Source organism: Salmo salar, chromosome 24 (genome assembly GCF_965601325.2).
Source record: "Salmo salar chromosome 24, fSalSal1, whole genome shotgun sequence".
Classification (NCBI taxonomy): domain Eukaryota; kingdom Metazoa; phylum Chordata; class Actinopteri; order Salmoniformes; family Salmonidae; genus Salmo; species Salmo salar.
Window position 1 is genome coordinate 10,144,397 of NC_138314.1, and position 13,955 is coordinate 10,158,351.

At 43.3% G+C, this 13,955-nt stretch overlaps 1 protein-coding gene across 4 annotated transcripts in view; it reads right to left on the reverse strand.

The window, feature by feature from the left end:
• tncb (tenascin Cb) overlaps positions 1-13,955 on the reverse strand; it is a 115,524-nt gene that overhangs the window by 14,827 nt on the left and 86,742 nt on the right. For all 4 annotated transcript variants that reach the window (XM_014171019.3, XM_045707106.2, XM_045707105.2 and 1 more), the window contains exons 7-10: positions 13,290-13,559; positions 12,262-12,447; positions 8,870-8,959; positions 8,231-8,494 (exon numbers count right to left, since the gene is read on the reverse strand). In XM_014171019.3, coding sequence (XP_014026494.1) covers positions 8,231-8,494; positions 8,870-8,959; positions 12,262-12,447; positions 13,290-13,559 — 810 coding nt within the window. The remainder of the gene's footprint in view (positions 1-8,230; positions 8,495-8,869; positions 8,960-12,261; positions 12,448-13,289; positions 13,560-13,955) is intronic.

A 13,955-nucleotide genomic window follows, 5' to 3' on the forward strand; every position in this document is an offset into this window, starting at 1 on the left:
GGTCGGGCATTAGAGAGGTCAGGCACTGATGGGTGATTAGGCCTGGCTCTCAGATGGCTTTTCAATTTATTCCAAAGTTGTTAGATGGGGTTGAGGTCAGGGCTCTGTGTAGACCAGTCAAGTTCTTCAAATTTGACGAACTGACTTGTTGGAAAGGTGGCATCCTTGAAAGTCACTGAGCTCTTCAGTACGGGCCATTCTACTGCCAATGTCTGTCTATGGAGATTGCATGGCTGTGTGCTCGGTTTTATACATCTGTCAGCAACGGGTGTCGCTGAAATAGCAGAGGCCTTTAATTTGAAGGGGTGTCCACATACATTTGGTCATGTAGTGTATTTCCTGTGTCCCAAATGTCACCCTATTCCAGAACCCTATCGGCCCTGGTCAAAGGTAGTGCACTATATACAGTTGAAGTCGGAAGTTTACATACACTTAGGTTGGAGTCATTAAAACTCGTTTTTCAACCACTCCACAAATTTCTTGTTAATTAACAGACTATAGTTTTGGCAAGTTGGTTAGGACAAGTTCACTGTGCCTTCAAACAGCTTGGAAAATTCCAGAAAAGTATGTCATGGCTTTAGAAGCTTCTAATAGGCTAATTGACATCCTTTGAGTCAATCGGAGGTGTACATTTGGATGTAATTCAAGGCCTAACTTCAAACTCAATGCCTCGTTGCTTGACATCATGGGAAAAATCTAAAGAAATTAGCCAAGACCTCAGAAAGAAAATTGTAGACCTCCACAAGTCTGGTTCATCTTTTGGCGCAATTTCCGAACACCTGAAGGTACAAATCAAACCCAGAACAATAGCAAAGGACCTTGTGAAGATGCTGGAGGAAGCAGGTACAAAAGTATCTATATCCACAGTAAAACGAGCCCTATATCGACATAACCTGAAATGCTGCTCAGCAAGGAAGAAGCCACTGCTCCAAAACTGCCATAAAAAAGTCTTACTAGGGTTTTCAACTGCACATGGGGGCAAAGATCGTAATTTTTGGAGAAATGTCCTCTGGTCTGATGAAACAAAAATAGAACTGTTTGACAATAATGACCATCATTATGTTTGAAGGAAAAAGGGGGAGGCTTGCAAGCCGAAGAACACCATCCCAACCGTGAAGCACGGGGGTGGCAGCCACATGTTGTGGGGGTGATTTGCTGCAGGAGGGACTGGTGTACTTCAGAAAATAGATGGCATCATGAGGTAGGAAAATGTTTTGGATATATTGAAGCAACATCTCAAGACATCAGTCAAGAAGTTAAAGCTTGGTCGTAAATGGGTCTTCCAAAAGGACAATGACCCCAAGCATACTTCCAAAGTTGTGACAAAATGGCTTAAGGACAACAAAGTCAAGGTATTGGAGTGGCCATCACAAAGCCCTGACCTCAATCCTATAGAAAATTTGTGGGCGGAACTGAAAAAGAGTGTGTGAGCAAGGAAGCCTACAAACCTGACTCAGTTACACCAGCTCTGTCAGGAGGAATGGGCCAAATTCACCCTATTTATTGTGGGAAGCTTGCGGAATGCTACCTGAAATGTTTGACCCAATTTAAACAATTTAAAGGCAATGCTACCAAATACTAATTGAGTGTATGTAAACTTCTGACCCACTGGGAATGTGTTGAAAGAAATAAAAGCTGAAAGAAATAATTCTCTCTACTATTATTCTGACATTTCACATTCTTAAAATAAAGTGGTGATCCTAACTGACCTAAGACAGGGAATTTTTACTAGGATTAAATGTCAGGAATTGTGAAAAACTGAGTTTAAATGTATTTGGCTAAGGTGTATGTAAACTTCCGACTTCAACTGTAGATAATACTGTGCCATTTTGGGATTAATTGTCTACTCCCATTTTCAGTCATCAGAAGCAACTGTGGCAGGGTCTCAGGTCTGGCCTTTAGCACATGCAGATGGATATGTGATAGGATGAATAAAATAACTTATTGTCAAGACGAGATCATCTCAAAAACATGCAGGACAGGCTCTTTGTGCTCCATTTGGAGGAGAAATTGTCATGCAACATTTTTATATCAAAATAGTTTCAAAAGGGCCTCCGGAGTGGTGCAGTGGTCTAAGGCACTGCATCGCAGTGCTAGCTGTGCCACTAGAGATTTTGGGTTCGAGTCCAGGATCTGTTGCAGCCGGCTGCGACCGGGAGACCCATGGGGTGGCGCACAATCGGCCCAGCGTCGTCCGGGTGAAGGGAGGGTTTGGCCGGCAGGGACGTCCTTTTCCCATCGCGCACTTGCGACTCCTGTGGCAGGCCAGGTGCAGTGCACGCTGACACGGTCGCCAGGTGCACAGTGTTTCCTCCGACACATTGGTGCGGCTGGCTTCCGGGTTAAGTGGGCATTGTGTGAAGAAACAGTGCGGCTTGGTTGGGTTGTATTTTGGGGAGGACACACGGCTCTCGACCTTCACCTCTCCCGAGTCCGTACAGGAGTTGCAGCGATGAGACAGGACTGTAACTACCAATTGGATAGCAAGAAATTGGGGAGAAAATGGGGTAAAAAAAAAAATTGTATCAAACATCAAAACTTATTTAAAATTCAACAACATTTCTGGTCTTGTTCCTGGAACTTTGGTTTCAGTTCACAACGTCAGTGGAGTCTCCTCAGAGGAGGAAGGGGAAGACCATTCTCCTCAGTGAATTTCATAAAAATAAAAATAGTGAAACATTAAAAACTAAAAATTATTTTAGATAAAACTATACTAAATATATTCACGTCACCAAAATGTTTATTAAAAGACACTGCTTTACAATGAAGGTCTACAGTAGCCTCAGCAACACTATAAGGTAGCACCATGGTTTAGCTGGAGGACAGCTAGCTTCTTTCCTCCTCTGGGTACATTGAATTCAATACAAATCCTAGGAGGCACATGGTTCTCACCCCCTTCCATAGACTTACACAGTAATTATGACAACTTCCGGAGGACATTCTCCAACCTATCAGCGCTCTTGCAACATGAACTGGCATGTTGTCCAGGATCAGAGAATGAATCTAGTCCTGAAAGCATAAGCTACAGCTAGCTATCACTGCAGTGCATAAAATGTGGTGAGTAGTTGATTTAAATTGAGACAAAGACAATAGTTGAACTGGTTTGAACAAATCATTTTTTTACAAAATGAAGGAGAAGCAAGAGAGAGAGCGAAAGAGATTTGATTGATTTTTTTTAAACGTTCACTTTCACTTAGCTAGAGAATGCAGCTACCTAGTTTAGCCTACTCAAATACCTGGCTCAAACAGAGAGGGTTGCTATGTTAGCTAGCTGGCTACGGCTATCCAACACTGGAACTCTTCCAAGTCAAGGTAAGCTACTGGTTTCATTAAATTATTGTAACTGCTAAACTGCTTTCTGACTGTACACTGTACTGCATGATTGTAGCAGGTTTACTAACGCATTAGTTCTAGTTAGTTGTAATATGTTGACTATGACATGATAAAGGTGTAGCCTGTGTGTAGTGGTTAGCAGTCATGATATGAAGGTTTGGCTTGGAAATATTTTTTCGCCTGGTCACAGACAACTGATGTGTTGTGCAGTGAAGTCCACAAGTGAAGGTAAAAGATGAGAGGAGGAGAGTGCATAGATCGTTGCGAGAAGGAATCATATAAACAAAGAGCATGTTGTTTTTATGTGGCTGTTATGAAAGTGAGCTGTGTTTGTTTCTTAAACGGAAGCAAACTGAGTCGAAAAGGGGATAAACATAGCTGAATTTGGATGTCGATTAAGGCAGCCCCCCGCACCTCTCTGATTCAGAAGGGTTGGGTTAAATGTGGAAGGCATATTTATGTTGAATGTATTCAGTTGTACAACTGACTAGGTATCCCCCTTTCCCTAATTTGTCCAATAGAAACTGAAATTTGCAACTGTTGGACTAATGATTACACCCTAGATCAGCTAGAATACCGCAAGACTGTGCAAGGCGGTATTGAATGCGTCACTGTCTGTCTCCTCAATTGATTACTCAAAATTTTCTTGGCCTGTGTGCACCTATGCTGTAAACTTTCATTCATAAGCTAGGTTTCGCACATTGACTCTGTACTGGTACCACCTGAACATAGCCTCGCTACTATTATTTTCAGTGTCATTTTACTGTTTTAAAAATGTCTTTACTTATCTATTGTTTACCTAATGCCTATTTTTTACTTAAAAATTGCACTGTTGGTTAGGGCTTGTAAGTAAGCATTTCACTGTAAGGTCTACACCTGTTGTATTTGGCGCACATGACAAATTTGATTTGTAGCAACCTCATGATGTTTACAGGGAAAACTTTAGTATCATGTAATAGCCTAAAACAGAGATTCTTCAGATTTTTCAGCTCGAGACCCAAATGAGAAATTGTCTGTCCTTGAACGACCAAAATTAAGAAGAAATAGTGTGTCATTATAAATGTTTACTCATAACTCGCGACCCACCGCTCACATCAGTGGCGGTCAGGGCCGTTTAAGATGAGGTAGGATGTTTTTCTTTTCATGAGCATAGCCTTATTTCACTTACAGCATATTGGATGACTCTCATTCATATTCCATTAACCCAGTTTAATGTAACAGCGATAGGTTTAGGCTACTACATGATACACAAATCTTCCCTATACCCATCATGAGGTTGCTACAACCTAGCTGTCACGTCTGCTCCCGTTCCTGAACAAGTTCCACGGACATGTGATAAACAGAAATGGAATAATGTGTCCCTGAACAAAGGGTGGGTCAAAATCAAAGTAACAGTCATTATCTGGTGTGGCCACCAGCTGCATTAAGTACTGCAGTGCACCTCCTCCTCATGGACTGCACCAGATTTGCCAGTTCTTGCTGTGAGATGTTACCCCACTCTTCCACCAAGGCACCTGCAAGTTCCCGGAAATTTCTGGGGGGAATGGCCCTAGCCCTCACCCTCCGATCCAACAGGTCCCAGATGTGCTCAATGAGATTGAGATCCAGGCTCTTCGCTGGCCATGGCAGAACACTGACATTCCTGTCTTGCAGGAAATCACGCACAGAACGAGCAGTATGGCTGGTGGCATTGTCATGCTGGAGGGTCATGTCAGGATGAACCTGCAGGAAGGGTACCACATGAGGGAGGAGGATGTCTTCTCTGTAATGCGCAGCATTGAGATTGCCTGCAATGACAACAAGCTCAGTCCGATGATGCTGTGACAGACTGCCCCAGACCATGACGGACCCTCCACCTCCAAATCGATCCCGCTCCAGAGTACAGGCCTCAGTGTAACGCTCATTCCTTCAACGATAAACGTGAATCTGACCATCACCCCTGGTGAGACTAAACCGCAAATGGTCAGTGAAGAACACTTTTTGCCAGTCCTGTCTGGTCCAGCGACGGTGGGTTTGTGCCCATAGGCAACGTTGTTGCCGGTGATGTCTGGTGAGGACCTTCCTTACAATAGGCCTACAGGCCCTCAGTCCAGCCTCTCTCAGCCTATTGCGGACAGTCTGAGCACTGATGGAGGGATTGTGTGTTCCTGGTGTAACTCGGGCAGTTGTTGTTGCCATCCTGTACCTGTCCCACAGGTGTGATGTTTGGATGTACCGATCCTGTGCAGGTGTTTTTACACGCGGTCTGCCACTGTGAGGACGATCAGCTGTCCGTCCTGTCTCCCTGTAGCGCTGTCGTCTCACAGTACAGACATTGCAATTTATTGCCCTGGCCACATCTGCAGTCCTCATGCCTCCTTGTAACATGCCTAAGGCACGTTCACGCAGATGAGCAGGGACCCTGGGCATCTTTCTTTTTATGTTTTTCAGAGTCAGTAGAAAGGCCTCTTTAGTGTCCTAAGTTTTCATAACTGTGACCTTAATTGCCTACCGTCTGTAAGATGTTAGTGTCTTAACGACTGTTCCACAGGTGCATGTTCATTAATTGTTTATGAAATTCACTGAGGAGGATGGTCCTCCCCTTCTTCCTCTGAGGAGCCTCCACTGGCTCACATGCTCAGGTCCCACTTTGGGTCCCAAACCATAGTTTAAGAAACCCTGGCCTAAACCTATCGATGTTACAATGAGCTGGGTGAATGGAATATGAATGACAGTCATCCAATATGCTGTAATAGAAATAAGGCCATGCTCACAAAAAAAGAATTATCCTCCCTCATCTTAAACGGCACCGACCACTGGTTCACGTGGGTGTATGGAACCATCACCAAACTACTAAAGAAGAGGGTTCTGTACAGCAGAATCTTAATAAGGCTTTGTTTACACTCTAGGGTTATACGTCATAGTCTGTATGATGTGTGCAGGGCACTAAAGCCAATACATTCTGATGTGTTTATTCTATTATTCCAATCAGGTTATTGACTCCTTTGACTATTGCTCGAGATATGATCAATCAAACAGTTCTCTCTCATTGTGCCTGAGTCTTCCGTTTACACAAAGGCTCCCCATAACTCGGTAAGTCCCTGAATTTGCAGATTAGCCTAAATGATGGTAAAACTACATTTCTGACTGCTGGACGGATCTGGTACTTTCAATTTACCGGGAGATTTATTATATCAAATCAAGTTTGGTTACTTGCTCAGCATTTGAAATATCCTCGAAATTCAGAACCGCTGTTCCTGAGCGTTTTTCCCCCGCCAGAGGTATAGTGTTTCTTATTTGCTCACTCCAGTGGGTCTCCAAACACTTGAACTCAGATTCTTGTAATCCTTTCAATGCCTGATGATTGTCAAACACAAGTAAGGCCCAGACCTGGGGGGGGGGGGGGCGAAAGGGTGGGCAAAGGGTGGGCAACCCCACACCCCTCCCCCCTTGTCCAATCCCTTTATATCCCTGCTAACATGCAGCACGCTTTGTGTTTGCATTACCCGTCTGGAGACGATAAAACGGCCGGAGGAACGAATGCTGTATGCGGATTAGAGGAGTGTTAATTTCGGAGACACAATGTTTTAACAGGGGCTCCCGCATGTGTCCTTTTATCTGACAGACCCACAGTTCATCGTGGTCAAATCACACAAAAAAACACAGGGGAATGGGCTCACTCCAACAATTATCACATGAATGAGCCTTGTATGGAGCACACACACACTGCCTCCATTCTGCACCTTGGCAGCATGGGACACAGATTCAACAAAATAAAGTTATTCTGAACAATCCCAGCGTTTTCTATCCCAGCGTTTTGAATTTTGCCCATAGCCATACACATTAATGGCTACCCTGTTACATAACTGGAGGACTTTCTTCTCAAATGTTTGGTTTGGATGCACCCTGACCACTGGGGCTAGCAAAAGAAATTCACAATCATCTTTTATTTTTCTTTCCTTATTTCAGTAAAATAAGTAAAATAAACCCACATTCGGTTAAATTAAAGGCTTGAGGGGGGAAACAGAGACAGACAGAAAAGTAGCAACAATGAATTCAATTCATTGCCTTAGGTTTGGCTGCAAGCCTCGAGAGCAAAACTGAATCTTTGGTTAATGAGAAAAGGGCTGGGGTCCTACAGTACAAAAGCCTGCAGTACAAAACCATATAATAAAAAACCCTACAGCACTAAACCTCACTAAACACAGCCCAAACTCATTCTCACAGAATAAATAAAATAGCTTTCTTCTGTACCCCTACTATACAGCATCAACATGGATGATGGACAGTGTAAATCCCTCCTATAGCTTTTTAAGATACAGTAAGAGATTGTTGATTGTTAATATACCTGTAAGATGAATAGCGGTAGTACTAAGGTATAGACTAACATAATTATTTTCTAAAACTCATCATGTGAAGAGATGTAGCCTAGTCGTCCAGTCTGTTTGTGCTTTAGCCAATGAACAGCTTGACAACGTTAGAAGATAGAGTTAGGCTAGATACTGTACATACAGTCTGGAACCAGGCTAGGAGAGGTGTACTGTTAGTCTGGTTCCAGATTAGTTTGTGCTTTTGCCAACTCGTCTTTGTCAAGACAGTTATTGTCAATTAAATTGAAGATTTGGCTTGACAATTCCAGTACTGTTTACACTGACCTGTGGCTCGTGTACATACTGTACACTCTGAGACCATAAAAAGATATGTATGGGACCAGGTTTGGAGAGGTTCTGTCCACACTGACCTGTGGCTACTGCAGTATGGGACCATATACTGTAAATAGAATGAGGGACCACTCAATATGGCCGCCAGTCCTCCCATTATGGCATAACTGACCTGAATGGGGATGCCTGCTCTATTCATTCTAATTCTATGTATGGGACAAGGCTAGAAGAGATAGAGGTGTACTGTCCTCACTGACCTGTTGCTGCTGAGATGGTTGCGGGGCCACTCTGCTTGTGTCCCCTCTCAGCGGTCAGGGTTATAGTGTACAGCATGCCAGGCGTCAGGTTCCTCAGGGTGAACTTGATGTCATTGGAGAAGGGCGTCAACTCAGCCCTGTACCCGTCGGCTGACACATATAGCAACTTGTACTTGTCGATCTTAGCCACCGGCTTCTGCCACACCAGCACCAACTGAGTCTCAGTGGAAGACTCCACCTCAAGGTTTTTAGGTGCATCCAATGCTGAAGATTAGAATATAGAAGGAGAATATAGAACAAATAATATGAAATATAGAAAGAGAATATAGAATATAGAAGGATAATTTAGAACAAAGACAATGAAATAGACGATGAATATAGAATATAGAATACATAATATAGAAGGAGAATATAGAATATAGAATAGGAAATATAGAAGGAGCGTATTTCAGGCTAACAAGACTAGGATGTCTGACTGTAGTTTTCAAATGGTGCAAGACAAGTGGAGATAACTATTTGTGGATTGTAGGAGGTAAATAGTTGAATGGGAATTATAATTAGTAGATTCCTACTACTATCCATGACAGTAAACAACACCATGTATTTACTTACAATACAGTAAAAGTGAATAGATCTCACCTGTAACGGCGTTGGTGGTGGTAGGAAGGCTCTCACGCTCACTCTTCACAGCAGTCACTCCCATCCCATACTCTGTCCCAGGTCTCAGGCCTACGCAACACACAGACAAATAACACGTATTGTACCGGATGTATGCGAACAGAGTATGAGGAACATATTTTTGTTGTATTGACCAATGATCAGGTTTGGATCTATGAAAATAGCGTAATAGAAAAAACACTCAGCTGTTTGCAGCTAATAGCTTCGACAACAATGAAAAAGACTCAAGCTCTTCAAGGTCTTAATTGCCTAAAAGAGATTCAAGCATAATTGGGTTTCAGCCTCTTCATCCTGGATCCTGTATTTGGAACCTCTATGTGCACTGATGGCTCTAGAAGAGGCTCTCTATGGGCCAGAAACAACATTTGCTGTGATATAAGAGGCTTTTGAGATCGCTGTGTGCGGTGCAATTAACAGCCCTCAGTCCTACTGCCCTTATTTCCTTTATTAACTCCCACAGAGGTCACTAGGCAGCCAAGCACTAGGAGTCTTGCAGCATGAAATTACACCTAATGCAGAGGAAACTCATTATCAATAAAATCACAAGCGTGAAGGCAATTACAGATAATAACTGTGTGAAAAAAGTGCTGAGGTGTGTGAGGATCAGAGAGGAGCGGAGGGGGACGTCAGTCAGCTAAATAGAAACACTGTGTGTTTCCCAAATGGCACCCTATTCCCTACAGAGTGCACTTTTTTTGAGTAGTGCACTATGTAGGGAGTAAAACACTATGTAGATAATGGAATGCCATTTGGGATGCACACACTGCCTTATATACAGGGGATGGGCCTCCCAAGGACAAAGAATGGGCCTCAGACAAAGACACTATTAGTGGTTTGGAATCTTTTTCCTTTTTTTCTCAGCTAGGGAGCCTAATCCTTCAATGCAGTGGCACATGGTTGAGAAAAACACGTCCGTCCGCGCACCTCAAAGCATGGTGCATTCTGGGAGCCGATGCATGTGGATGAAAAAAGGCCCTCCCTGCTTTTCTTGTTTGACCAGGATGGAGCTCACATTGAAACAAGCAGCAGTGTGATTCCATTTAAGGCCCGAATGCACTCTCCTTTTGGCTGTTTTCTAATAAATTGGGGGGCTTTTGTGGCCGGGCAAACGTTTCACGACACAAAAACAAAGCAGGCCATTTGGAAATACTGTAAGTGCATTGAATATAATGCAGAACATTTTTGAAAGAGGACCACAAATACTTGGCGGCTGAATAGTTGGCAGAGCGACGCCACCGTTTACATTGAAAAACAATACAGTGAGGGAAAAAAATATTTGATCCCCTGCTGATTTTGTATGTTTGCCCACTGACAAAGAAATGATCAGTCTATAATTCTAATGGTAGGTTTATTTGAACAGTGAGAGACAGAATAAAAACCAAAAAATCCAGAAAAACACATGTCAAAAATGCTATAAATTGATTTGCATTTTAATGAGGGAAATAAGTATTTGACCCCCTCTCAAATCAAAAAGATTTCTGGCTCCCAGGTGTCTTTTATAAAAGTAACGAGCTGAGATTTGGAGCACACTCTTAAAGGGAGTGCTCCTAATCTCAGCTTGTTACCTGTATAAAAGACACCTGTCCACAGAAGCAATCAATTAATCAGATTCCAAACTCTCCACCATGGCCAAGGCCAAAGAGCTCTCCAAGGATGCCAGGGACAAGATTGTAGACCTACACAAGGCTGGAATGGGCTACAAGACCATCGCCAAGCAGCTTGGTGAGAAGGTGACAACAGTTGGTGCGATTATTCGCAAATGGAAGAAACACGAAAGAACTGTCAATCTCCCTCGGCCTGGGGCTCCATGCAAGATCTCACCTCGTGGAGTTGCAATGACCATGAGAATGGTGAGGAATCAGCTCAGAACTACACGGGAGGATCTTGTCAATGATCTCAAGGCAGCTGGGACCATAGTCACCAAGAAAACAATTGGTAACACACTATGCCGTGAACGACTGAAATCCTGCAGCGCCCGCAAGGTCCCCCTGCTCAAGAAAGCACATATACATGCCCGTCTGAAGTTTGCCAATGAGCATCTGAATGATTCAGAGGACAAACTGGGTGAAAGTGTTGTGGTCAGATGAGGCCAAAATGGAGCTCTTTGGCATCAACTCAACTCGATGTGTTTGGAGGAGGAGGAATGCTGCCTATGACCCCAAGAACACCATCCCCACCGTCAAACATGGAGGTGGAAACATTATGCTTTGGGGGTGTTTTTCTGCTAAGGGGACAGGACATCTTCACCGCATCAAAGGGACGATGGACGGGGCCATGTACCGTCAAATCTTGGGTGAGAACCTCCTTCCCTCAGCCAGGGCATTGAAAATGGGTCGTGGATGGGTATTCCAGCATGACAATGACCCAAAACACACGGCCAAGGCAACAAAGGAGTGGCTCAAGAAGAAGCACATTAAGGTCCTGGAGTGGCCTAGCCAGTCTCCAGACCTTAATCCCATAGAAAATCTGTGGAGGGAGCTGAAGGTTTGAGTTGCCAAACGTCAGCCTCGAAACCTTAATGACTTGGAGAAGATCTGCAAAGAGGAGTGGGACAAAATCCCTCCTGAGATGTGTGCAAACCTGGTGGCCAACTACAAGAAACGTCTGACCTCTGTGATTGCCAACAAGGGTTTTGCCACCAAGTACTAAGTCATGTTTTGCAGAGGGGTCAAATACTTATTTCCCTCATTAAAATGCAAATAATTTTATAACATTTTTGACATGCGTTTTTCTGGATTTTTTTGTTGTTATTCTGTCTGTCACTGTTCAAATAAACCTACCATTAAAATTATAGACGGATCATTTCTTTGTCAGTGGGCAAACGTACAAAATCAGCAGGGGATCAAATACTTTTTCCCCCTCACTGTATCTATTCATTTACACAAAGATAACATGGTTGTTTTAAAGCTGTTATCACATTGAAAGAAATCATTTTTCAATACTTTTTTTTTAAAGAGTTAATGAGTTAATGTAAACTCAAAGAAAACAAAAGTATCTAAAAACTGAAACTGTACTAGAAACACAGTTCACTTCCTCACTTCCTGTAGAGTGGGAAACAAGACTAGCACCACCAGATATTACTCAACATCGCCACCACCACAGCATCCTGTAACTCTGAACTAGTGGGAGGGGTTCTGTCTTACCAAAGGGAACGCAACACCGCCACTACCTCGCTCTCCAACGAAGCTGATTGAATTGAGGAGCTAACTGAAGTGAAGAGGATGTTGTTTGGAAGAGAAACTCTTGGAGGGCAGTTGAAGTACATAAAAATAACATCTTTATTGATATAACTAAGGCATTTTAGCCCTTTGCCTTTGCCGGGCTTTTACAGATATTCAAATGAGATCACTTACCAGTGATCTTGGCCTGGGTGGTGTCCAGGGGCCCGGTAGGGAACAGCAGCTCCCTGTGGTCTCCTCCAGAGAGGGGGCCGTATTTGATGCGGTAGTTGTCTACTTTAGCCTGGCTGTTCTTCCACTCCAGAGTGATGCTCTCGTCAGTCTGCTCTACCGCCTGCAGATCCCCCGGGGCATCCAGGTCTGGAACACATCCAGTCACAGATCAGTCGGAGTGGGAATGGTATGATCCTTATGTAAATACAGTACCATGTGTGGTCCAGACACCAAGTTGAGAACAGGCCGCCACTTTTTTTTTTTTACAGAATTTTGCAACCCAAGTGCTGTATGAAAGGCTTGTTCCAGGTTCCTTGGCTGCATCCCAAATGGAACTCTATTCCCTATATAGCAGGATTGGGGTTAATTCCACAAATTCAATTTTAATTCTATTCCATCCCTGTAAATTCCATTTAATTAAATTATTTGAATTCTGAGATAATTCAATTCCTCTCAATTCCAATGTTAGGTAATTCCAAGAATTATTTTCCCGATTAAATATTATCCCCAGAACTTCTACCAATTCAAATTCCAATTAAATTCCCTCAGGCTTTCAGGCTGATCTGTTCAGACAGCCTAGCTAAACTGGAAATATAGAAATACAAGTTGAAATGACTTAAACAAATCATGCAGTCAACTTTTGATACTGCATTAGTTATATTAACTGGGACATATACAAATAGTGAATTCTATTCAATTCAATTACAAAGATAAAATGTTTTTACAATTCTAATTCAAACAGTCTAATTCCAATTAAATTCCAATTGCGTAAATTGACGATTGTTGAAATTCGAATTGAATTCAATGTACATTCTCCACTACATGAGTGATATCAAGAATTGAATTGGAATTTCAAATTAAATTGGAATTGACCCCAACACTGCTATATAGTGCAATACTTTTGACCAGAGCAGTAATGAGCCTTGATAAAAAAAGTAGTGCACTATAAAGGGAATAGGGTGCCAATTGGGACATTGCTCGTGTCTTACCTGTTAGGAAGTTCTCAGACACAGGCACACTAGTCATCTCTCCCCTCTTGGCCATGAGAGACACCTCATACTCTGTGTCAGGGTTCAGGCTGCCCAGGTGGTACTGTGTGTCGCTGGAGGACAACTCCACTGTGTTCCTGTCTGAGGGGTTGTCGTTGGGCCCGTAGGTCACGCTCACCCCGTCCACCATGGCCACCGGCAGAAACCAGGTCACCAGCGCTGTGGTGTCCGTTACGTCACGCACATCCACCTCTCTGGGCGAATCGATCTCTACAGAGAGTGGAGGCCAGAAAAGAGGGTGGGGTGAGTACAGGATGCTATATGAATACAGAGTGCTATTCCCTATATAGAGCACTACTTTTGACTAGAGCCCTATGGTACCTGGTCAAAGGTAATCCACTATATAGGGAATAGGGTGCTAAATAGGGTGAAAACACTGCATTTTCTAGTATGTAGCCATGCATGCGGTTGTTCATGTCAGTACACATCAAAACCTGGAGCATGAAAGGCACTTTCCCTACAGTGTGATGGAATTGATTTGTCACATTCAGCAACTTCAGGAAAGTCAAACCTTCTGCAAAAGGGAGATAAGACATGGAACCTGCATTGGAGCTTAACACAGATTTAACCCCCAATGAGACTGGCTGTGTGCTTGAGCGCGTGTGT